Here is a 26,382-nt window from a genome sequence, read left to right as displayed (position 1 = left end):
ATTCTCCTGTGGCCAGATTGCCCACTATCCACGTGCTCTTAGCGCTGGTAGCTCCGCATAATCTCCTTGTGTATCAGATGGATGTTAAGATCGCTTTCTCTAATGGAGAGTTAGATGAGGAGATTTATATGCAACAGTCAGATGGATTCATGGTAATAGGACAGGAGAGTAAATTATGCAGGTTAATCAAATCCCTGTATGGTCTCAAACATGCCCCTAAGCAGTGGTATAAAAAGTTCGATACTACACTAATCTCGGTCGGCTTCTGTGTTAATGAAGTCGATAATTGTGTGTATTATTGTTATGGTGGAGGACGATGTATCATTATATGTTTGTATGTGGATGACATATTGCTGTTTAGAACGGACCTGAAAATAATTAACCAGACCAAGTATTTTCTATCTGACTATCTCAGAACTTTGATATGAAGGATCTAGGAGAGACTGATGTAATTCTTAAATATTAAGTTGAGAAGGCGAGAATGGGATAACTCTAAGTCAATCCCATTATGTGGATAAGGCGAGAATGGGATAACTCAGCTTGTTGTATCTCTGGATGGGTGTTGCTGTTGATCCATTTTGGTCAGGTGCGATAGGTGTTCTTCATGCTTTCACTGTCCAGATGGGTCAGTGATTGATTTGGAGAACTAATGCTCTGTGGTTGTTCTGATTATATCTATGATCTGACTTCTTTGTCTGAAATATTTGGTTTTTTTTAGAACAACAATATTGTCACCTTAATTGTTTCTTCTAGAGTTTGTATACAGGTTATGAAACTAGTAAAGGCTTAGATTCATTTCAATTTATGATGTGTAGCTTGCAATATTTAGGGGGCAAGACTTTAATTGTCCTGGGGTCATTTGTTGCAAATCACCTGAGAGCTCTTTTATCTAATTTATTCAATTGCTGTTTAGATTTGTTAGTACACATGTTTATTGTGATTATCACTTGGAACTGCTACTGTTTTCTTGTGATATCATGTGTAAGAGAGATGGTATATTCACTTGTTGTTCAGTACTGTTTTTTATACATAATGAATGATCTCTTTGTTTCTCAACTGATGGCTCATTTTAATAGATCATGTTTATCATCTATGGCATGTTATGCTGTTTCTATTCTATATGTGGGATTGTGTTAATGCTCTTTTTGTCGCACATTAAACAACAAATACCAGGCAAATGTATCATTAGGCGGTATTCGTGGTTTGGTGAAGGTCTGCCGGAAACTGTCCCGGTATATGATGCACCTCCTGGTTACACACCCTTCCCTGCTGCCTCTCAGTACCAGTGTGGTAGCTACACTGAAAAGGTTGCAAGCCGATATTTCGGATGATGGGTTCATGAGAGATGTGGGAAGCATCAATCCCCGGCCAGGAAAGGAAACACTAGAGGAGATCAAGGAGTTGTGGATATGGCTCATCATGTACACTGCCGCCAAGTCGCGATCGGAGATGCATGCAGCTCAGCTGGCTAGAGGTGGTGAGCTCCTCACCTTTGTCTGGCTGCTGCTTGCTCACCATGGGATTGGTGATTTCTTGTTCGGCAGGATGGAGCTTTCTAATGACCGCTCCCATTATCCGATATACTACGCCTTACATTTTCCTGGAGACTAACAGTACTCTAGAGCATTCAACGTCAGCATCAGGTATCTATCCGCCTACCTCTGTATGCACGCTTGCTAATTTGTTGATTTCCGACCGTCTTAAGTTAGAGAGGTACATTACATAGGATACGATATGTATACGCCCATGCCACTAATTTTACTACCAACTAGCACATACAGTTATCTTATTTACTTTACTTTTTGTTTTTGATTTTGTTGTGTCCTTCCTTGATTGGTTGGTTGCACAGATGGAGTCCGGGATAGCTCATGGATGCCAGGTTGACCCGACGCCATGTCAGTGCATTAGATTCTGACCAGCCGTTGATCTCAACCATCCTACAGGTTTTATGTTCTTGGACATATATTGCGCATGCTGTTACTCAATATAATTTTACTGTCAACTATTGTTATGCGCTCGTACTTGTGTGATGAATTTGTATTTTACCAACCGCGTATTTCAGTGTTCTCCTTTTTCTTCCTTGAATTACCCATGTAATCGTAATCTGTTGATGCACAAACAACAATTACTGGGACCTAATGAGATATAGTTACTGCCTTACTGTCAAACCGATGCATGGGACGATTCCATCCATTTCTGCTTCCAGGTGATGTTTGGTTGGTCCTAGCAGGGTTGTCTCGAGACCAGAAGCTTTAGATCATCTCCTAACTATATTTCTTTCATTTTGTTTTCTTCCTGATTCCTCTTGTATTCTCATATCGTTTATTTTTCTTCATTTGTAATCTTAGAGTGGAAAGAATGAGAGAATCCTTTCGTGAAAGGAAATCATTAAAACGCTGAAGAAAACGAGAATACTTTGTTGAAGGAGTGTCGTTACATGGATTGAGTTGGGCAGTTACAAGGAAACGGCGGAGCATTCTGCAGGCACACAGAATGCTGCCTACTCAAAGAGCGACGTTTTGCACGCAAGCATGCATCACTATATCAGCACCCCTTTTAACAAAACAGAGTACGTTAAAATAACTAAACCTGTTGCTCGGCTCCTGGATATGCTGAAGCAACGGCGAAATCTGAGTTCCTATGCTCTGCCGGTTCATCCAAATATTGATCAGCTCCAGCAAATCAGTCTCGGCTTCAATTTTCTGAACACCAATAGATGGGAAGCAACAATGCTCGATGCATGATCTGCAAGCCATCGTTTCAGCTTGGAGCTTTCACTTACTAATGACATAGGACGGTGTCGACTAGGTTGAATTATTCACCATTTCGATGTATACTTGCTGTGGTACATGCTAGTTAGTATTTGACTAGCTAGTGCATAGATCAACCTCCGTTAATTTGGCGTTGCTGGCAATTGGATCAGTGATCAAAATAGTTATTAGTCATTGCAGCTGCCACAGAAAAGGAAATCCTTTTGGCATGGAACATATATATCAGAAGTTGCAGAAAACTAGGAAATAAAGTGCACAAGATTAAGTAGAACCTTGCAGATAGGAGAAAGGGATAGGTCACGCCAGCTGCTACTATATCCCTAATATAAGTCTATTTATGATTATCCTAAGTCAAATGTTTTTAGTTTTGACAATCAATTTCTAAAATAAAGCATATAGATTAACAACATATGATTGATGTTACTAGATTCATCATAAAAAATACTTTTATAATATATAATTCTTTTTATTTAAAACAATATGTTTCTATAGATATTAGTCTTATTACAGATCGTGTCAATGTCCTACTAAATTTATATTTAGGATAGAGGAAGTAACTGGCACTCGAGGCCACGGCGACAAAACCAAGAAGCCTGTCTAGAAATAGCTATCTTAAACTGATGGACCGATCGGTCGAACACTTCATGCAACTAGTAGCCAGGCACGTGCGACACGCACGCATAATTTATATATATATGTATAGATTCTGATATGATTTTAGGGCATCGAGACTAAAAATAAACGATACAGCAAATATATATGGTTTTTTCTCAAAACAAAAGTAATATATGGTTAAATAGATAGTCACGTGCAAATATAATATCACAACTAATTTATCTTTAGAAATATCTAATGCCTAATGCACTTGACAATTTTCCGTACACGGGAGGGGATGCCGTCCTCACATTCTTTACCGTTATATTTCAATAGGTGTACCAAAAACTGCTTTCTCAGTTGATAGCCATCCTACATATGCATTGCATGTCAAAAACAAAGATTAGTGTGAATTGTAAACCGTTGTCTCAAGATATCATAGTTCATATCAGGGTTTGCTACTTCCATAACAAATCGAAAGTTCTTGGCAATCTTTTCATGTTTGGACTTATAGTTTAGATAAAATGGATTTTTGAACCACCAGGACATAGGAAGTGTTCTATTATCCATATCCAGTGTAAACAGAATGTAGCTGCCGATGAGAGCATGTGGCAACAGAATCTGCACAAGGTAGATGTTAGGAAAGCGTAAACGACGACACTAATTAACAAGCGATACAATCTTACCAACTTGCACTTAGAGATATGGTAGTTTATCCCACGATAGCTATCAAATGTTTTCGCCAAGCAACAAACCTAACTACCAGAAACAGTAGAGTAGTTTCTGAAGGTATCTGAACAAATAAAAGTATAGCGAGTTTTCATGTCATTGTATCCGAAGCAACAACATTTTTTTTATTTCTGAAGAGATGAATTCAGAAGTTGTTGTCAGAAGTCCTGCTCTCATGTGCGTCTAGGGTGCATCAGCATCCGAGTGCCATACCTCCTGAGCAGCTGAATTCGCAACGGCCAAATAAAAACAATGAGCCAATTAAGCAGCATGTCATGGGTGATGCAACTGTTGCATCAGTTTAATAATGTAACGCACTTTTGTAAATAACAAAAAAAGAAGGAGACAAACAGTAATAAGGTCAACACTATTGTTACAAGTGAAACAACTGAAATTCTGAAATGGGGAATGTCATATGAGAAGAAGGACGAAGAAAACACACCCGAAACAAATCAGACCAGTAGAATAGAGTGTTGGCCAGCAACCTATACGGAGAAGAAACAATATTGTACTGGTTGTGCTAGCTGTTGCAGACCTGATTGGAGATCTCTGTGAAAACCTTCTCTTAGCTGGATGTGACAATTCATGCTGTGGAATATCATCTCCCTGAAACTAAACTCATGATGTGGAATGTCAACTCATGCTGCTTTTAAAAAGAGAAGTGGTAGTTTCAAACAACATAAGTGGCAATGAAAAACTGTGTAAATTAATTGGTAATGGAAAGTCGTATTCTTCAACCTTCTTCTTTTTGCAAATAGTAATCTGAAAATGAAAAAAATGTAAACACCAAAGACAGCTTACATGGCAACCAGAATATTCATATTCATGGGATACTTCTTTTTTAGCACTGCCTAGGCAGTTCTAGCACATATCCAACTCTCTAACCAAGAAATAGTCAAACAAACTGAAGAAAGAAGATGTAGGATTTTTATTCAAATTGAAGATATTCGATTCTACCTCACAAAAACCTAGAACAGTAGAGGACAGGAAAAATATGCAGATCTAAGCACAGAAGTATATGAAGATCTATCCATTTACTAATTGCACTGGATCACAATATGTGTACAATCAATTATATCTAGTAAGTAAAGTTCTTCCTTTTCACCTGCTGATACAAATGTATCAAACAATTTTCATTGAGAAGTAACAAATCCAGTAGCGTAATCAAATTTCAAAGAGTGGGCAAATCTGAGGTGAAGGAAGATGAGCAAATCTTACCCATTTTTTTTGTTCCGCCAATAGCTCCACATCTTGCCACCATCACCCTTTTCCCTCCTGGTTTGATGCTGCCCATGCTGTAATGCATCCGGTCATGTCGATTGTCTGGAGATAGGATCGGTTAGCTTGCCCATTAAGTTACAGATAAATTAGATAAGTTAGAGTTTGTTAGGGATTAGTTTTCTTTAAGCATATTTGATTCTATCTAATAGTTGCTTAGTTGTTAAGTAACCTCTCTATTTAAAGGGAGGAGGATTATCAATAAAAGGTAAGCAAGAATTAAGAAGAAAAATGTAATCAAGAAAGAAGCACATTTTGCAGTCTGGTGCCATGTGGCCCCATAATCCGTGGCATGATACTATCTTATTTACAAGTGATTAAGAAAAATGGCACATTCTTGCTTAATTTTAGTCCCTATTGCAGGTCGCAGCATTCGCTTCCTGGTTACTCTCCACTTCAGCAATCAAAACAACAGAGGAGAAAAATGTCTAACAAAACTCTTACTGCAATCAGAGATATATAGATGAGGAACTAAAAACCTGCATGGCTGCGTGCATAAGTGAAGGACATCGTAGCCTATTTTGCTCCAGAGTATAGAACGAAGGGCATAGCTGATTTGATCCCCCCTATTCAATTCACCAAACACAAGCAATCTGTGAACCCATTGAGCAGCTAGGGACTAAAATCAAGAAGCCGATACATGGGGAAGCAGCTTGTGTAATTTTTTTTGACAAGTTCTAAGTGCAAAATGTACTCATTTTGTCTCAAATATCCAAGCCATGATCTTATTCTACTCATTGCAAGATCTGCACTGAGGATTCAATGCCACCATTAGGCATAGCTGACATATTTAATCAAAATAGCACAAAAGACTGAAAACCTGAGGTAAAATGCTAGAGCTTGCTCACAGATCTCCTCAAATTTGACAGGTTGCAACTTTCCAGAGTTTTAATACCAAGTATCAACCCCACACATAATTACTCAGGATGTCTCGATCACAACTGAGGATGAAAAAACATACATGGAACCTGATTGTTCCATAAAAGGAACATAAAGAATGGCTATTCCAGCCCAAAAAAAAATCTCACTCATCTTCTCAAGCAGAGCCATCATGTTTTGCCAGTTTTGAATCCTCATTATTACATTGTAGCTAATCAGTAGAATCAATGTACTATACTAATATCCTAGTTGTGAATGGAAGACATAAGAAGAGAAACACACCTATAGTAGTTGCTTCTCACCGTGACATATGTAAATGAACTTCGAGGACCAAATGGATAGAACACGATCCACTTCAATCTGCTACTCACAAATGAGTAAATGGTAGCACACATGTTAGATCTATATACCATCAAAACTCAATGGGCTACGCTTTAGGACACAACAAACTTTCTAGTCAGAAACAACAATAGGCATTGCCAAGGTCCCTAAGCGAGGGACGCAATAAACTGTCTATACATTAAGAAACCCAATTCGACGTTAAGGTTTATTTGTTCTCTCATACTAATTTTTGCCAACTAACATTAGAAAAGGTAAAAGAACATAGAATTTATCTACAGCTTGCAAATCAACTGAAGAAACGAATCGCAAGAATAGTTGTAATTACCTCAATGAGCATAAGACCAAGATGCAAACGGGATATAATGCTTCAGCTTATAGGCTTTCACCATTTTTGACTGGAGACCCAATAAATGAACAGATGGAGCAGGTAAAGAATAAATAGGTCCAATCTACCGATTAGGAAATATAGAAGCAGCAGTTATTTTGATCCTATGCAAACACAAACCGGAGGCATGAAGCACAATGCAGCAAAGACTGGAAAGTCAGAGCACGATAGAAGTACACACCTGCAGCCTTGAGAAGACAAACCATTACACATCGCTGTGATTGGTTGGTGGCCTCCTTGGTGTACTCTACATCAACGGTGGCAAGAATGGCAACATTGGCTTCCGACGGCCGTCAGAAATGCCTAAGATGGCGAGGAAGGGGTGGCAGTCCGGTGAGGCTGCGGCAGGGACGGAGATGACGAGGATCCGGATGGCAGGCCGACGAGGCTGGGGCGGAGCTAGAGATCAGGCTGGGGACGCGGCGGCGGGGCTGCAGATCGGGCTGAAGAAGACGGGTGGCCTTTTCTGCTCGGCTGTGCATTGCTGCTGGTGTGCTTCTCCGGTGGATCCATGGATGGCCGCTTGGGGCAGAGCTGTGGCCATGCTGGGTAGCGCCTTAGATGTGGGTGAGAGCGGCGAGAAAGCGATGTCGAGGTCTTGCACGCTCTGCGGAGGTCGAGCTCCACTGTGGAGTGGCTGGTGGCGGAGCACAATCGAAGACCCAGTGGTCGACGACCCAGGGAGGGGATGAGTGGTGATTCGATGGTGCGTACCGTCAAGACCAAGGCGTAGTCATTCGGGCAAAGTAGGGCGCGCTGGCGGAGCAGGGGCTCGTAGCACGGGCGGAGCCGAGCGTCCTTGCACGTGAGGATCAGGATGTCGACGTGCGGACAGAGAAGGGCCTTCTAGCATGGGCAGATCCGGGCATCCTCGCTCGTGCGGGACAGGGCCTCAGCGCTGTGCTGGATCACCAGGGCAGCGGAGGCTTATTCGTGCGGGCGGATCAGGTCGTCCGCGTGAGGATGGAGCAGGGATTCATCATCGCCGCGACGGCTATTGTGCAGAGAAGGGCGCGCGGGGGCGGCGTGTGGATCAGAAAACTGTGGAAGGAGATCGCGCCTCGCGAGAGATTTGGGAAGAAATCAGAGGGATTCAATTAGTATTAATTAGGATTCCTGTCAATAAGGAAGGGTGTAACGAAGGGCGCAAATTTGGTCGGGTTTTTTTTTTCCGGATGGGTTTTTTTGGTTTTTATTAGGTGGGAGGAGGAGGCAGGAAACAGACCGGGGCAGAATATGGTGGGAGGGAGGGGGACGTTAGATTGAATCTGGAGGGTTGGATGGAGTGCTCAACATCAAACACATTCGCACCTTTATAGTTTAGATGAAATACGTACGGCCATGCATTGGCGCCCCGCGAACCCTAGAAAAGAAAGGAAAAAGAAACACAAAATAGCGATTCAAGCCAGTGAACTAGTGTGTTTTAATTTGCTCAAAAAAGTTACGGATACTTTTACTCTTTTTCTAACAAATACTTTTCCTATTTTGTCGATTTCCATGAAACTATATATCCACTGACCTTGACCCCACCACCTCACAACGAGTTATCACAGACGGTTATTAAATCATATCACAAACTGGTTTAATTTTTGTCTCTATAAAAGTGTCTATGATATCGAGATTGTCATAGATAGGTAATACTCTATTTGTAACATAGCTATACATAGATGGTTTTGTTAATATCCGTCTGTGTCTTATGACACATTATATATGATTTTTTGATAATGTTCAACTGTGTCTTACATATCACAGATAATTTTTGTTAATATCAATATGTGTCTTATGACACATCACATATACCGTTTTTCTTAATATCTTTCTATGATACTATTCTTAGAAAAATAGGATTTTAGATGTAGAAAAAATAAAAAATCTTTTCGCACCTAGGCCATGTCGTCACGTGACTCATGTCATTTCATCACACAAGTTACATGATTTTTTTGCACGAAATACGCGTGAGTGTGGTTTGTGGGTATCGAACCTGTAACCTCCAACCTCACACGTAGGATATCTTATCCTTTTGACCCTTGTTGTCGAAGACTTTTGACAATTATTTGGGTATTTAAATTATTTCAAATAAAAAGGGTTATAAGCTGCAAATTTATAGATCTTGTCGAGAGCTATAATTTATATATAAAAAATTTCTTCATTTGACTCCATTTGAAATTTCATAAAATATTTACCCGATAGATACATATAGTTTTTCTTAATGCTTGTTTGTGTCTTCTGACACATTACAAATGTTTTTTTTCTTAATATTCGTATATGTCTTCTGACACATCAGATATAGTTTTTGTTAATGTCTATCTGTGTCTTATAACATATCATAAACGATTTTTGTTATTGTTTGTCTATGTCTTCACATCACATATGATTTTTCTTAATGTCCGTATATGTCTTCATATTATAGACGATTTTTTTTAATATCCGTCTGTATCTTATGACACATCACACACGGCTTTTTCTTATATCTGTCTATGTCTTATGATACATCACAAACGATTTTTCCTTATGTCAGTCTATATCTTATCACAGACGGTTCTATCAAAAATCGTCTGTGACTTCTGGCACACTAAGACATATGGACATGTTATAGACACGTCTATTTTAGCAACTATTTTTAGGTATTTTGTCAGTGATTGATCATTGAAAACTGTCTGTGACATTTTGTTTGCTTTCACTGTTTATGTAGGAGTGCCCTAGTTGCCCTAGGCCTAGATCTGCCACTATCTATTTGTATTTTGTAGTATTTTTTTGATAGATTTACGGTTAATTTCCCTAGGCCTAAGTCGATTCATAATTCATGGAAATTTTATTAAAATGTTTAAAAAGAAATAAATCACAAAGGATCTACGCAAGCACACACTATTTCTTCCCTACGCGTGACATGTCTTTGACTCCGTCCCCACGAACAGATCTAGAAGACCAATAATACTACAACGTGGAACAATTGTGCATGCATATATGTAGCGTTTGAGTGATTGACCTCGTCCATGGCGATCCATCTCGATCGCATGTGCTGTACGCGTACGTCCGATCCATCGCCCCCCATCAACTTTGATGTTTGAAGTCTGAACAACACAGAAGCATCATCTCGGCATTTCAACATACACACAGTTGCAAGCTGCCGCCGTCAAATGAGAACAGCACGGCGTGAAGCATCGTGTATCACGCACGCATCAATAATTCTCCAGTGCTCGAGTACGAACGGGACACGGACAGGTCCTTATTTTGGAAGAACCAGCCACTGTACGTGTGGCACCGCGTGTGTGCATCCGTCGTGTCGTGCTCGACCAGCGACGCTTCTTCTTCCTCTTCACGTGCTACCCGATCGCAACGGATTCGAGCCGGGGACGCTACAAAGGCGTAGCTACCATAATCTGGAATTTTTCTTAGGAGCAAAAGGTGTCAGGGAATTAATATTGGTTTTCCCTCTTGTAGACATAGTTGCATGCTGAGCACTCATCACCATAAAATATTCCTCAAAGGTTGACAAAAAAAAACTTTCAAATTCGAACCTGGCACCATTTTTATCTCATAATTTAACTATTGCACTATCCATGGCACAAGTAATTTTGGATACATACGTGCATGCATGTATGAGTGATTTTACATTTTCGAGCGAGAGTTAGGATCTATTTAGTAGAGCTCGCAGAACAACTTTCTGTCTGAAATTAGGGAAGCGCTGCTAAATAGCAGCTTTCAGCTCTTTGAATGGAATCTGTGGGAGTGATTATCTGAAACGAACTAGAAGCTAGGAGTTAAAAAAAGTAACTTCACTTGATTCACTTTTCACACGAAATTACTTCCTCCATATAGTTTATTTTAGAGAATTATAAAAAAATATTTTTAACCACATAATTACTGATGTAACCATCGATTGGCAGCAGATAGGAGAAAAGGAAAGGTCATGCCTGCGGCTACTTGGCAGTACTACAGGTAACCACTCACGTCACGTAACCAATTGCTTATCTTTCTATATGCTATAGCTATCTCAAACTGATGGAACCATCGATTGGAAGCTACACCATCCACCCGTGTATACGTGGTCTACGTCGTACAACCATGCATGCATCATCACATGATCTAGTCCACCCTCAAATTAATAGAAAAGGCAACATATATAGCTGTTCAAGCCTGTAACATTATTTGTGTATTTTGTTCAATGCACCCATGTTTAATTATTTCATTATTTCTATTATTGATGGGTCCTGCTTATATAGGGATGCAAGCTTTGTTTTTTAGGATTATTGGATCAATCCAAAACTCACTCAGTTGAATTAAAGATGTATTACTTCACATATATACTTGAGTTGAGAAAATAAATGAACTAAACTAGTCACACAGAATTAACCATTAAGTACTAACTTGCATCCCCTAGTCCCGCTTAAAACTATCCAAGTTTGTTAGGTCGCGTTTAAGATCAACTGAAAATTATACAAATTAAGGATGCGCTTCTATAGATCATGCATGTCAATAAGAAGGATGTTAGTCTGGTCCCAGTGGGCATGCAGTGTGTGTTGGGGTGGACCCGACCTGTAAGTGAGGCGTGGTGTTGGCGTGAGTGCCGCGCGGAACTGATGTGTTATAAGCCAGCTGCTGTGCTCTGTATACGAGCAAAAACATGGATGAACCGCGAACAAGAACACGGCGGCGAGAGCGTGACCTCGGTGATCATGCCTCTCGTGTTCCCTATCCCTTCCCTGTCCAGGGCCGGTCCGAAGGGGTCGAGCGGTGCGACCGTCCCGAGCCCCCAAAATTCAAAGGTCTCACATATATATATATATATACTATGTATATCGGTTCAAAAGTAAACTGAAAAAATTAGATCTAAATGATTTATATTTAATAATAGAGCTCCATTTTTAATTTCGCACCGGGCCACCGAAATGTCAGGATGGGACCTGCTGATTCCTACAGATTCGTTGCCTGTTTGCTCGTTTGATCGCCGGAGGAGTCTGCAGATCGCTCGGGTCTGTGACATATAGACCACAATACGCCATTGGTGCTTCCTCTTTCCAGCTCTCTGCTACCGCGTGGTGAGCTCTCCGCCGATCGATGGTGGCCGCGCACCGGCCGTGAAATGATGGGATTGGACGGATGTTTGATGACTCGAATCAACAAAATAACATGATAGGGGTTTTGATGGACAAGATGCATGCAACAGTTTATGGGCTTGAAGTTGCTCCATGCGTGCCGGCCGCCGCCGACGAGGATCGGAGCACAGTACGGACCGCATGAAGCGTACGTCGTTATCACGCGCGCACTGCACGCGCCAATAATTCAGCGGTGATGCTCACATGCTGCACGCTTCTTATTCTTCGTCGTCTAGATCTTCACATGCTGCCTAATTGTGGTCACAATCAGGGACCGTCGCTACCAAGGCATACCAGCTAGTAGCAGTTTGCTAAAGGCAGGTCCAGGCGTCGATCTCCTCATCTCTACATCCGTTGCAACCAGGATCTGCATTTTTCCCGCTGTGAGCATTGGTCCAAGACCGTCAGGGATAGGGCTTTTTGGAGGGTTGAGGCAAGATGTTCGGCGGGAGATCGTCATGGAGAAATCGTATTCAGGTTGTGAATTGCTTCGACCTATATGTGGCCTGTGTCTAACTTGTTGACTTGGATTGCCAATTTGTGGCTGAGCCGCAATGTGTGTGTACTGAGTTAACCACACGTGTCCCTACTAGATATGGTGTGTGAAACTTGCATTAAACGGGGAAGGAAAGCGCCCTTGATTTGTGTCTTCCTCGCCTCCCACATTCCTACCTGTTTGGTTCACGGGATATAGAGACACCAAATTGGTGAGGAATTGATTCGGACTTTGACTATTCTATGGAAATGCAATATTGCATGCTTTTCCCACTTGTACATGTAGGTACATATCCAATTATCAACATCAAACGTGCCTCAGCGACGATGATTTTGATTTTTCAAGAGTTATTGTAGCTGGAACTTGGTTAATTTCAAGTCATTTCGAACCCCCCAAAAAATAAGGGTGATGTTAATTTTAGGTGCATGAAATCAAAGGTCCTTTCAGTCGGCATTCCAGAGCCGTTCGATTGCCATTAGATGGGCGACAAGTTGTCTTCAACAAGTCCCCTCTTACATTCAGTTTGAGAAAGTTGTGACTTTAGCTGGTCAGGAACACTAAGAATGCCCTCCCACAGCCCCCCTCGCCCCCCACCACATCGGTCGCCGCGCAGCCCCCTCCACACCCCCACCACACCGGTTGTCGTGTAGCCCCCTCCACACCCTGCCATCGCCTCCCCTAGACCACTGGGAAGAAGCCGTGCGCTCACTTAGCCACAAATCCAGTCCCAGATCTGCTTCTCTAGGTCTCAATTTGGTCGACTTCTCCTTCTCCCCTAGTCCAGACCGCTCCACAAGCGCTCTCGGTTGTGCCAAGGAGGAATCCACCACAAACCAGAAAAAGGACACTGGGAAGTTGTCCTTCAAGACGGTGTTGCTTACACCTTCGTCGGAACGAACCGCGCGGCTCGTGACCATAGCCGCTGAAGGAAATGAGCAGGACCAGTAGCAGGCCAAGGTCAATCATCAGTCCACCACTACCAGGGTTGCGGCCAACTCCTCGACTCTGCCACCGCCTCCTTGGTACAAGAGCCGACCGTAGCTCAAGTCTGTGATTGTGGTTTCACTTCGAGAGCCACGCAAGAACACTTTTCATAATCAAAGCAGAGTACCAATACACCGACACGTGAAATTCTCCTCCCCCAGTGCCAGCCAGTTTATTGCTCAATCCCCAGCCACGGCCGCAGGCGATGGTTGGCAAGAGGTTAAAGGCAAGCACAGCCGCCACAAGGAGGCTGAATTCCAACGGCCCGCTGCCCAACCACGTAGCCGCATCAAGGATAGGTTATTGTGGCCCCCCTCCGGCCATTGCAGAACGTTGTGTTTCAACAACTCGGGCAGTAACCCCCAAAGGCCAACCCAAATCCCATCAGCACCTTGTATAAGAAGCGGGTGGCCGACCGTTGTTTCAAGTGTCTCGCCTCAGACCACAAAATTAATCAGTGACATAACCCCCCAAAATGCATCCTTTGTTTTTGTTCTGGCCACCACGCTCGCCGTTGTAAAGCTCAACCCCGCCTCCAGCAACAGCCCCCTGCGCCACCCCCACACACCCGCTGACTACTTCCTGCCGCTGTTAGCCGCCCACTCCACCACCACAACCACAGCTACCAAACCGCCTAGCACAACCATGGAATTCATCTTTGATGAGCCGCTCCTGCGTCCATACCATGTCACCGCATGTGCACCCTTCATTGCGGAGATATGAGCCGACGAGTACATCCTTCTGACCCGCGTCGTCATTACAGTCGCCATCAACAATGACACCTTGCCGATATGCATGCAGGTCGCCAAGGTGTTCATGGCAGAGCTGCGGATCGCGAATGTACAGACGGTGGAGGTGTCATGCTACCCGTCGGAGGGCTACATGGTGCAGTTCAAGTCCGAGCACCACCGTGACGACGCCCTCGCCATCAAGGCTAGCTCCGGTGTTGGGAACATCAACCTCAAGATCATGCCATGAGCTGCTATGTCCCACGCCTCTATGGCCGCACTACACTACAAGGCCTGCGTCTGCATTGAGGGAATTCCACGTCATGTTTGGCAGCTCGGCACGGTGACGAAGTTGTTCGATCAAGCCACCATCCCTATGAAGCTCAACATGTATCCTCGGTCGGAGCGTGAGTCAGCCTGCTACAACATCTAGGTGTGGACGAAGAACCCGACCGCTTTTGCCAAAGCAGGCACCCTATAGCTGGAGGCCAGCAACGGCCAGGCTAGAGTGCCCTGGACGTTCTCGGCTGACAGCTACTTCGACAGCAGGCATCCTTGCACCGACCCCATGAACATGATATCTTATGAGGTATTGATGCACCTCGACCATGTTGTTGACTACATGCCATTGGAGAACCCCTCAGGCAACAACTGGCTGAAGATGTACAACTACACCTGGCATCTGGGTATCCGAGATGGTGACCTGCCACCTCGTCAGCTGGTGCACGCTTAACTGGGAGCACACAAACACGACCGATCCCCATTCGATGTCGGTGGGCACAGAGGCGGGGAGACCAGCAAGGAGGACACAATGTCATCAGCCAGGAGGAACAACACCAGTGCACAGCAAGCCGTTCCCTTCCGCCATGGGGACCACACACGTTGGGTCCCAATGGGGGCCATCAGAGGCACACCGAAGATACTGGTTAGAAGTCCAAGCAAGAAAGTAGTCAACAAGACAAGCCAATTCTGCCAAGCATCCACGAGATGGAGCTGCATCCAACTAAAGCCGGAAAATGTTCTGCGGTAGCAGACCTCATCTACAAGCTGGAGTCACTAACAGTCTAGCCAGAGGACCCCATGCTTCTAGAGGCCAACATCCAAAAAGTAGCCATGTCTACTCAAACAATCCAACTACATCACCTATTAGGCCCGCTGCTATCCGACCCGTTCAGCACATGGGCCTCCACCTCAACCCACCTCATGGTAAGCCCTAGTTCCAGCAACCTTCCTGATATTCTAATTGGGCTAGATGGCGAACCTTGGGTTCAAAAAAGGCCTACTAATGGTTGGGATCTACACATAACTCTTAGCCTAATGGCGGAATGGGAGGGCGAGCTCCTAGGCAACAACCCTAATATATAGGGCCTAAGAGCACCAAATACCAGCACAAATGTTGCTCTTGATCTCCTCAACGCTGACGCTGAGTAAGTTTTCCTCCCACCCGGCCTGCTCGACTCACCGCCAAAGTCTCCGTTGGCCCAACCCACGGCACAACTTCATCAGGCACCTCAGTAGCAACCGCGACGCTGACATCTGCAGCTTCAGTCTTTGTCTTCATCAATAACCTCTTTGCGCCAATGCCAACGCCGGTCCTGCCACTCCCTCATCCACCAGCAGTACCTCCAGTCCCTGCACTCGTGCAAGAACTTGAGCCAACACCAGCACCATCGCAACAACAGCAGCCAACCCAAGATGACAAGCCAAGGTGCAGCGAATGCCTGTCGAAGAAGACAGTGGCCAAAACCGACCCGATCGAGCCTGCCCAAGTGAAACTTATGAAGAAGTGGGGGCTACTGGCTGAGAACAAGACGCCCAATGAAGAACTCAAGAAGAAGTTCCTGCAGTGTTTCAAGAACCCACTGCCAGCACAGGCTATCCAGGAAGTGGACGATCTCTTCACGAAGGTAGCTTTGCCAGACGCAGGGCGACTGCCACAGGGACAATGACTGATGTTTGATTCTTTCCAATGATCATAATCACTTGGCAAATGTATGTGCCATGTATCCGAGTTATTATCATGCATCAGATAGAGGAAAAGGCAAGGGGAATTGTAGGGTGGAAAACCAGTAGGAGGAATGTAGTAGTGGGATGGATGTCCATGCTGTATACATAGCATGGTCTATTCACTTTCATGGCTATGGGACTACAACCTATCGAGTCCACTGTACTTGGAGAGAAATCAGCCCAATGCCTTCCCTGCAAGAATTTATTAGTGTCCTTTAATTCAATCAATGCATGCCAACATTTCTACCATTTTCAACTAGAATGCAAGAGTACTAAATGAAATGGCAAGGGGACATGTTATTTGTGATTTGGTCCGAGATCACCATGCAACAGTGGTGTCTGTTTAGGAAACCAAAATTGCTATCGTCGATGATGAAATGATTACAACAACACTAGGACCAAAATTCATGGGTACATACGGTGCCCTTCCAGCCGAAGGAACAAGAGGGGGAGTGATCATTGCAGTTTCACACGACCAATACGATATCCAAGGCATTGAAGTAGCAAGATTCTTGAGCTTAGCAACAATCACAAGGCGCACAGACAACACACAATGGAGCCTCACCGGTGTATACAGGCCTCAAGCAGATGATGAAAAGCTGCAATTTCTAGCAGAAATCAAGACCATTAACCCAATCATGCAACCTCAATGGATAATTATGGTTGACTTTAATCTGATATACAGGGCATCAGACAAAAATAATGATAGAGTAAATCGACGCTTAATGGGCAGCTTTAGAACAATGTTTGATGATCTAGTACTAAAAGAGATTCATCTACATGGTCGCAAGTTCACATGGTCTAGTGAAACATCTAACCCAACGTTAACCAAGATTGATCATATCTTTTGTACTCGTGAATGGGAGCTAGCGCATCCAAACAATCACTTGCAACCAATCTCCACATCAATATCTGATCACTACCCCCTACTACTCACATGTGAACCCTTCTACACAAGGCACAAAGGCTTTCAATTTGTGGCGTATTGGCTGCGCATACTCGGATTCCATGAGGTAGTACAGCAAAGCTGGGCCAGGCCATGTCTTTCCCATGATAAGGTTAGAATTTTGCACATTAAACTGGCAAGACTAGGCAAAGGTTTAAGGAGGTGGAGTAGATAGATAGTTGGATCCCTCAAATTAAAATCAGATATTGCAACCGAAGTAGTACTATGACTGGATCAAGCACAAGAGCATAGGGCGCTAACACCTGAAGAACTCGCGCTGTGCAAGCGCTCCAAGGCCAAAATCCTTGGATTTGTTGCTGTTTGAAGAATTAAGATACATCAGCGATCAAGGTTAACCTGGATACATCTGGGTGATGCAAATACCAAACTTTTCCACCTCCGAGCCAATGCTAGGCGACGGAAAAAATACATTCCAACATTGGTGCTTGAAGGAAAAACACTAACCACACAGGAAGATAAAGCTCATGCCTTGCTCCACCATTACAATGGCCTACTCGGCACAATCTAGCCTAGGACATACAATTTAAATTGGGATTTTCTAGAAATTTAGTCTAGGGACTTGATACACCTGGATCGTGAGCTGACTTAGGAGGAAGTAAAACAAGCCATCTATGATGCTCCAATGGAAAAAGCATCAGGATCAGATGGCTACATCCATCTCTTCCACAAAACATGTTGGCAAGTGGTTGAAGCAGATCTCCTACAAGCTCTACATCAGCTATTTAACCTATGAGGACAGCACTGGAACTTGCTAAACTCAGCCAACAACTCCCTCCTATCCAAGAAGAGGGAGCCACCACTGCTGCAGATTTCTGCCCCATCAGCCTTATGCATAGTGTGGCGAAGATACTTGGTAAAGTACTTGCAAATAGAATGGCGCCACACCTGAATAGTCTTGTGTCACATAGTCAGAGTGCATTCATTAAACCAAGAAGCATCCGGGATAACTTTTAATACATTCAAGGGCAATCCGACATTTCTATAAAAGCAAGTTACCAATGCTTTTCCTAATACTAGACATCACCAAGGCCTTTGACTTTGTCAGGTGGGACTATCTACTCGAAGTTATGCAGAAGCTAGGCTTTGAGCAGAGATGGCGCAACATGATGTCCCTCATATGGTCGTCCACAACATCCCGCATCCTAATAAATGGACAGCCTAGCAAACCTATTATTCACCGACGAGGTCTAAGACAAGGGGTCCTGCTATCACCTATGCTATTTATTCTAGCCATGGACCCGATATAGCGCATCCTAGACAAAGCAACAGAACAATGCTTATTAACACCTATTGGTGCTAACCTGATTCGCCTCCGCACTAGTCTCTACGCAAACGATACAACACTGTTCCTTCGGCCGGTCGCATCAGACATGACCAATCTCCAGCACATCTTGAGTAGATTTGGGGAAGCCACCAGCCTAATAACAAACACCCAGAAATCCGAGATATACAAGATTTGGTGTGAAGAGGTAGACATTGAACCTATCATGCACCAATTCCAAGGAAAACTTGGCCAGTTTCCATGCAAGTACCTTGGTTTGCCGCTGCGCATAGGGAGGTTACACACTGTAGATAAGCAAGTAATCATTGATAAGATAGCAGCCAAGTTACCAGGATGGAAAGGAAGACTAATGACAAAGGTAGGGAGACTTACTCTAGTCCGTTCTGTCCTATCGTCCATCCCAATATACCACCTCATAGTATTCCCTCTCTCTAATTAGGCAGTGAAGAAAATCGATAGAATATGACGTAACTTCCTCTAGAAAGGGGCAGAGGAGGCAAAGGGCGACCACTTCCTTGTCAACTGGCGTCGAGTGTGCCGACCCAAGAGACTAGGTGGTTTAGGGATCCCTGAACTCAAAGCTTTCAACCATGCCCCACGACTACGTTGGCAGTGGTTCAACTGGACTGACCCAAATAAACCATGGTCAGGGATGACACTACCATTCAGCGCAATGGAACAACATCTTTTCCAACTATGCACCAGCATAATGATTGGCAATGGAGCCAAAGCAAGCTTCTAGAAGGACCGATGGCTGGATGGCCAGGCACCGCAAGATATCGCCCCCTCTGCTTCAAGCTAGCATGGAGAAAAAAACCAATCGGTGGCCATGGCACTACACCAAAAGAAGTGGATGGGAGGCCTTAAGCGCATGATAATAATTATTGAACTCCTACAATTTGCAGCTCTTTGGATCAAGATACAAGGCATTCAGTTGATAGCTCAGTAAGATAGGATCATCTGGTGCTTCTGTGCCTGTGGCTCGTACTCGGCCAGTTCAGCATAGAACATCTAGTTCGTTGGTTCATTCCCGAATTACAATTGGAGCAAAATGTGGAAGCAAAAGTTGAGCAAAAATGCAGGTTCTTCACTTGTTACTCCGGAAGCTCCTCACGGCAGACCGTATTCTACAGCAAGGCAGACAAGCCAACCCAACCTGCCAACTATGCTGGACATGCAATGAATCAGCAGATGTCTAACTACTCCTATGTGAACGAGGTCTGGGACTGAGTGGCATGCTAGGCGCAAAGGCCGGCAATGAAACAAACAGGCATCACCATAAAACTGGAGACATGGTGGACCAAGATGATGGATAATGCATATATGTCACAAATTCAGATCATCATATACACTGGCTAGAACTTATGGAAAGAGAGATGCCGACGAGTCTTCGACAACAAGGCATTGACACCGCGACAACTCTCAGCCATCATCATATACGACGTCGACACGCTCCGACTGGCGCGGGAAGAACTAGAGTAATCCCACAACACCTCGGTGAGGCCGTTCTACATGACAAACATTCAGTCTATGCAAACCCTTTTTTTCCGTTTGCTTTCTTCATAAACTGCTTTCAGACTTTATTCTGGATTGTTACCTGTAATTCCATTTGCTTCCTACTATAATAAAATGGCATAACACATGTTCCATGTTCCTAAAAAAAAGTTGTCTTCAACCTTCGGCTAGCTCTCTTTCACATGTTTTCTATCTTGCGTTGTTTGCCCCCGTCGCTCTCTACTTGCCCCCGCCTCTGACCGTCTTCAGTGACGCTCCCACCGCAGGCGCTGCGCTAACACGTCTCCACCGGGCTGCATCCTTGCCTCTCTCGCCGCCGGCACCACCCACCGGTAGTCCTCTGCCACCCGCGGCTGATGGCGTCCCCGTCGTCCCGCTGTCACCTCCTCCGTCGGACCTCCCTCCCTCCCCTAGGAGCTCTTTTAAAACCGACGACAAAGGAAATCCTTAACTCCCTCCGACGGCAGCCCCTCCTCTAAATTCTTAGATTTCAGACGCGGTTCACACGGTCTCTGAAATCTCATGCGATTTCGAACGCCTGGAATCTAGGAACATCATCAAGGCCTACCAACGAAAAAGGTCCCTGAAACTGCCGCCACAGACGCAAGAATCAGGAACGCCCACATCCACACTTGGCTCACTGTTCACACTTGTTCACAGTGACGTCACCGCTGACCCCGCCCACGCACCGGGCCGGGGCGCGCGGCTATAAAGCGCGCCCCGCTCGATCGCCTGCATCCCAAAAACGCAAAGCAACCTCTCTCTCCTCTCGAGCCGCACCGGCATTACGAACCCTAATCCAAGAATCCTTCGAGAAGCTTCGAGCGGCGGATCGATGGCTCCCACGGCGGCGGAGGGAGCGAAGCAGCAGCACGCGAGGAAGGCGGTGGGGCTGGCGGCGCGCGACGCGTCCGGCCACCTCGCCCCGCTCACCATCACCCGGAGGTACGTGCCCACGCCGCGCGCGTCTCCGATCGAATCCGTACTGTTCCAGAACGCCCTAGCCTCTAGGCCTAGCTAGGCCCCCGATCAGAGGACCGAGCGCCGCCCGCATCTATGGTTGCATCCGTCCAACGGCGGCGGCGCGGGCGAGCCGTCGTGCGTCCGATCTGATCGCTGCGCGCTTCTCCTGGCTAGCTCCTAGCACCACCTACGGACGTACGAGCATGCCTGCGTGGAATAATAATCTGTCCTCGACATGCCGTCGTTCAGTTGACGATTGGGCATGCTGATTAGACGGAGATCGAGCAAATTCCTCTCGTTGGCTGCTGCCATCGCTTTAAAAAACTAACTGTTGTGTGGTGAATATCTACTTGTTCACGTAGTGCCTCAAATTAGCATATCATAAGGCAAAAGCTAAGTTCTCTCCTTCTAGCAGTGGTTGATTAGAATATCGTGCGATCATTTTTGCCGTTTCACTGTAATTTTTATACACAATCAATATTTACTATAAAGGCATACATGTTGTGTGTTAAGCATGCACGCATAAGTCGACGAGTTGAAATGCTGATAATCTTGACAATCACCCCTCCAATGGCTTTATACACCCTTATGGGCATATGGCTGCTGGCTCGTGGATGGTTGAAATCCAGACAGGACTGCCACGGTCGGCCACAGTTTACTGGCTAAGGTTGCTGATAGATCCAGAGTTTCCAGTCTTTTCAGAGTTAGGCTCCCCAAATTTCATGGTTTAGAGATGGTTCTAGCAGTTTCCTGTCGTTTGAGAGAAATCAGAAATGCGATTGTTTGCCAAGTTCTGTCTCTTTTTGTACTTGAGTGAGTCAAAAACTTTGGTCTGCATGCATGAAATTCAGCAGAAAATTAGAAATGATAATTTGCAAGCATGCATGACAATTGACATACTAGATCCTTATCTTGAATAACCACTGGATGACTTGCTGAATTATGCATACATCCGTTATGCAGGAGTACCGGAGATGATGATGTAGCGATAAAGATCTTGTACTGTGGGATCTGCCATTCTGACTTGCACAGCATCAAGAACGAATGGCAGAACACCATGTACCCAATCGTCCCTGGGTACGTAACTTAAACTCCACATGCCTTGTTCGTTGTTCACTGATCAAATTATTTGGTTGTTTGAACAATGTAATAATCTGAAGTATGTACAAAATGGCCTTAGCTGACCATCAATGGACGCAGGCACGAGATCGCTGGAGTTGTCACGGAGGTGGGCAAGAATGTGATCAAGTTCAAGGCCGGCGACCGCGTCGGCGTGGGGTGCATGGTGAACTCGTGCCAGTCCTGCGACCTCTGCAACGAGGGCTTCGAGAACCACTGCCCTGGCATCATCTTCACCTACAACTCCGTCGACCACGACGGCACCGTCACCTACGGTGGCTACTCGAGCAACGTGGTGGTGCACGAGCGGTTCGTGGTCCGCTTCCCGGACGCCATGCCGCTGGACCAGGGCGCGCCGCTGCTGTGCGCGGGCATCACCGTGTACAGCCCCATGAAGTACCACGGGCTGAACGCGCCTGGGAAGCACGTCGGCGTGCTGGGGCTCGGCGGGCTGGGCCACGTCGCGGTGAAGTTCGCCAAGGCCTTCGGGATGAAGGTGTCGGTGATCAGCTCGTCGCCAGGGAAGCGGCAGGAAGCCCTGGAGCGGCTCGGCGCCGATGCGTTCGTCGTCAGCAAGAACGCCGACGAGATGAAGGTACTGTATCTACGTTCCGTCTGGGTGTTGAGTTTCGACGAAACGAGATGATACGTTTCTCACTGTGCAATAACGGTGGTGTTTTTGCAGGCTGCCACGGGCACCATGGACGGCATCATCAACACGGTGGCGGCGAACATCCCCATGGCGCCGCTGATGGGCCTGCTGAAGCCGAACGGCAAGATGGTCATGGTCGGTCTGCCCGAGAAGCCCCTGGAGATCCCTCCCTTTGATCTTATCATGGGTAAATCCTCGCTGAATGGAACTGTTAATTTCTTGTGAAATTGCATGCATATTCCAAACAGTTAGTACCCTGATCGAGCATGGTGTCGTCGATTTGCGACGATGGTTCGTGTGGGCATATCCTGCACCTGTCAAATAATCTCGTGCTTGTAAATATGGATGCAGGGAACAAGACTCTTGCCGGGAGCTGCATCGGCGGCATGAAGGACACGCAGGAGATGATCGACCTGGCGGCGAAGCACGGCGTGACGGCGGACGTGGAGGTGGTGGGCGCGGACTACGTGAACGCGGCCATGGAGCGCCTCGCCAAGGCCGACGTCCGGTACCGCTTCGTCATCGACATAGGCAACAGCAACACCCTCAAGGACTCGGAGTGATCGAGCTGCATGCTTTACTAATCTGCTAGTGTGTCGTCGATAGTTCTGCTGCTGCTGCTGCTTGGCTTATGATGAACCAGCCGTGTATTTGTTCGTGTCAGTGTATTGTCAGCAAGGGGACGGATATTTGTAGTATATTCATGACTGTGTTGGCTGTGTTAAGTTCGAGGCACCTTCACATATCATATACGTTACTTGCTGAGGGTCGATGCATGATTTGCTTGTTGCCGTACGTAAACCATACTCCTAGGGTGACAAATCGCTAGAAGAGTCAACATATATAAGTCTCACACCTCATGCATCCACATCCAAATCCTTATAAATCTAGTAAAATTCACATAGGTAACTCACCAACCATAATAATATATGAAGTAGTAGCGAATACAGAGCTATGAAATAAGAGAGCATTTTCTTTTTTTTTTTCTCTTCTATATATATAATGTACGAGTTATGGTAGAATTGAACGATCTCTATCGTCCATCTAAATTGATCAAAAGGTCAATGTACAAAGATTCTTCACATTCATCTCTTCAAAAGTATATTTAATCTCATATTAATTTTTTTAATATCTATACATCTAATATTTATCTTTTATATATTCTAAAAATATAAATAATATCTTATTATTTGTCTTTCATACCTAGATATTTAATATTTATCTTTCATATATATTATTATATTCTAAATTAATTTTATATGTGTAAAACACGTGTACGGTTCTAGAAATTGAAGGAGGTTTGAGAGACTCCCATGTGCTCCCGGGGTTGCAGGCTTGACCACGCCCCGCTTGCCCCCTGTGCTGATACGGAGATATAAAGAGCTCAATAAATTAGTCCATCTTCATTGCTCGTCAGAATTTAATCTCACAGGCCTCGTAAGCTTTAATTTGCTTTCTTCTTCGCCTTGCTCCTCTCCAAATACCGCTCGTGCATATCGATAAGGGTGGCCAGATTGTGAGTTTTTGACACCTATTTGCATCAGAAATCAATTCGCAACTGCACGAGCCACACGGATATTTGGACGAGTAGATCTCCACCCCTGTGACGCACTCACCCTCGTCCACCACATACTCAATGACATTGAAGTGCGAGGAGATGGTAGCTGCCATCTGGCAGCATCACCCACCTCTTGGTCGCAGGATTGCATGTGGCTTAATGGAACGTCGGGATCCCCGCGCTACCATGAGGACCGGATTCAAAGCAACGGCAGAGGAGGAGACCGATGAACGAATCCAAAGGGACGACGTCGCTGCTGCAGACGGGAAAGAAGGAGGAGGAGGGGTAGTTGAATGGTATGCCTTTCCCAATGACATTGGCGAAGCGGTGGTCCGAGGGAGGGGGCGCTCGCTGCTAAGGCGACGGCAGAACAAGCTGGCCAGTGTCTGGGGCAGCTTTCTGCGGTGGTCGGCGTCGGCGATGAGCTAATTGTTTAGCTGTGATGGTTACACTTGTTGGGGAGCCATCGTCGGATTGGTCTTCCCTTCTCCTTGTGTCATTGTGCAGTGCCTTCGCTGATCAACAAATGATGGCAAATTATTATTTATGGTTGTCGTTAATGTTGATCTATCTAGGTCCTCTTTGTGGGCCGTGTGCCAAGCTTGGTATTGTCCTTGGCGAATTGTCTGAATTTGATCACCAAGCTTCTTGGCTAGGGTCTCGAACTCTGACCTGGTGGCCAGTGCCACTTGCTATTTGTAACTAGAGCTCAGTTGCTCTGCTTGGGCGACTCGGGGCGAAACCCCCCATCCCCGTAAGCCAACTCGGTACGACCGCCGTCTCCGGCCAGCAGCCGACGATGGGGCAAGCTGCCTCCCTCCCCTCTTGTCCTCTTTTTCCCTTTCCCTGATCTAGTGGTTCAGGACCTACAGATGGGAGTGCCGTCATCCGGATCTGCACCGGGACAGCCGGATCTGCTGCCCTCCGCTATGTTTCCTCGCGACGGTGAGGCTCCGTGCATGCTGCTCATAGGTGTTCGGGTTGTCGGCTGCGGGTCTCCGTGCTCATGTCGCTTGTAGTGAACCATCACACCACCACTACCTCGTCGAAGAAGTGAGACAAAGAATTACAATACTCGATTCGGCCAATACTTGTTGAGAGGGGCGTTATAAATGTTTTATAGTGGTTTTTTGATCGTATATATTGAAAGTGTGTAAGTGTTTGAACAGCACGAGTATAATAAAAATTATGATTTGTGAGTAAAATGTATAATATCTGCATAGTATAAAAATGGTTAATCAACCGTACTCACAATTACGAGTGACAAGAAAAACTTCGAATGATTAGAATTTGATTATTTGGTTGGTTTGATCAATCATAATGGTGGTAATTATAATTAAGATGTTGTTCAACTTTGATGGTGAGAACCACGATTGATGTGTTGGAAAATTGGTCAAGTCAAGATGGTTGAAATCTTAAAGTGGTGGTTTATTTTCTGGTATTTACTGAATTATTATTTGCTTTTAAATTGTTTTAAAGTAAATATTATTTTTTGCAAATGAGCCATATTGTCATATTATTGTGAATGCTTCGTATGCATAATATTTCTTACAACTTGTCGAGTACGACATGTGCTTACTCTTACTATTACCAAATACTGAGTTAGAGAAGATGTTAGAGAATTTATTGAGCGTTCTAAGTTGCTTTCTACGTTGGTTGTATAGAGTCGTCGTGAAAAATTAAAGTTCACGTAGTTTCGTTATAGTAGTTTATTTAGATCTTGGTCTTTGAAGATCACTTTTGTAATATAATTAATAATATTTAAATAAGATATTATAATAATATTCATCTATAAAGTCACTATATTTTAAGATTAATTTTTGAGCTTAGTATATAGATGAGATTATTAAATTTCTTAGAGTGGTCTCAATAAGTATAGAGGGAAGGGTTAATTTAGTGCTGTGTAAGCACCCATTCCCATGTCAGCCAAAAACAACCTCGGACTTTTTTTATATTTCAAAGATAAAAATTACAAAAGTAGCCTCCCGTTTGAAAAAATTTACAAAGATAAGCTACTGTCGCCTGTTTCTCCCTTCC

The 26,382-nt window shown here is 44.8% G+C and overlaps 1 protein-coding gene and 1 long non-coding RNA gene across 2 annotated transcripts; one reads left to right on the top strand and one right to left on the bottom strand.

Annotated features, from left to right (window-relative positions):
- Nucleotides 1-3,907: 3,907 nt before the first annotated feature.
- On the bottom strand, nt 3,908-8,132 carry LOC133898444 (uncharacterized). The gene is made up of 4 exons (XR_009906240.1): nt 7,160-8,132; nt 6,534-6,614; nt 4,537-5,417; nt 3,908-4,318 (listed from the first exon to the last, which is right to left on the bottom strand). It is a non-coding gene; the product is annotated as an uncharacterized LOC133898444 (long non-coding RNA).
- Nucleotides 8,133-20,778: 12,646 nt separating this feature from the next.
- LOC133898470 (probable cinnamyl alcohol dehydrogenase 5) lies at nt 20,779-23,544 on the top strand. The gene is made up of 5 exons (XM_062339181.1): nt 20,779-20,998; nt 21,980-22,093; nt 22,217-22,730; nt 22,821-22,974; nt 23,139-23,544. Exons 1-5 carry the CDS (start codon nt 20,889-20,891, stop codon nt 23,348-23,350), a joined length of 1,104 nt encoding a protein of 367 aa, XP_062195165.1. The 5' UTR covers nt 20,779-20,888; the 3' UTR covers nt 23,351-23,544.
- The last annotated feature ends 2,838 nt before the right edge of the window (nt 23,545-26,382 follow it).

This window comes from Phragmites australis, chromosome 18 (assembly GCF_958298935.1).
Source record: "Phragmites australis chromosome 18, lpPhrAust1.1, whole genome shotgun sequence".
Lineage (NCBI taxonomy): Eukaryota > Viridiplantae > Streptophyta > Magnoliopsida > Poales > Poaceae > Phragmites > Phragmites australis.
Note: the sequence above shows the minus strand (reverse complement) of the source record. Positions and strands in the feature narration are given on the sequence as shown.

Excerpts from the sequence above, each read along its gene's own strand:
- LOC133898470 (XM_062339181.1), top strand. The coding sequence starts at position 20,889 with ATGGCTCCCACGGCGGCGGAGGGAGCGAAGCAGCAGCACGCGAGGAAG. Across the intron at positions 22,731-22,820 it reads AGAACGCCGACGAGATGAAG|GCTGCCACGGGCACCATGGA; the intron begins GTACTGTATCTA and ends GTGTTTTTGCAG. Across the intron at positions 22,975-23,138 it reads TCCCTTTGATCTTATCATGG|GGAACAAGACTCTTGCCGGG; the intron begins GTAAATCCTCGC and ends ATATGGATGCAG.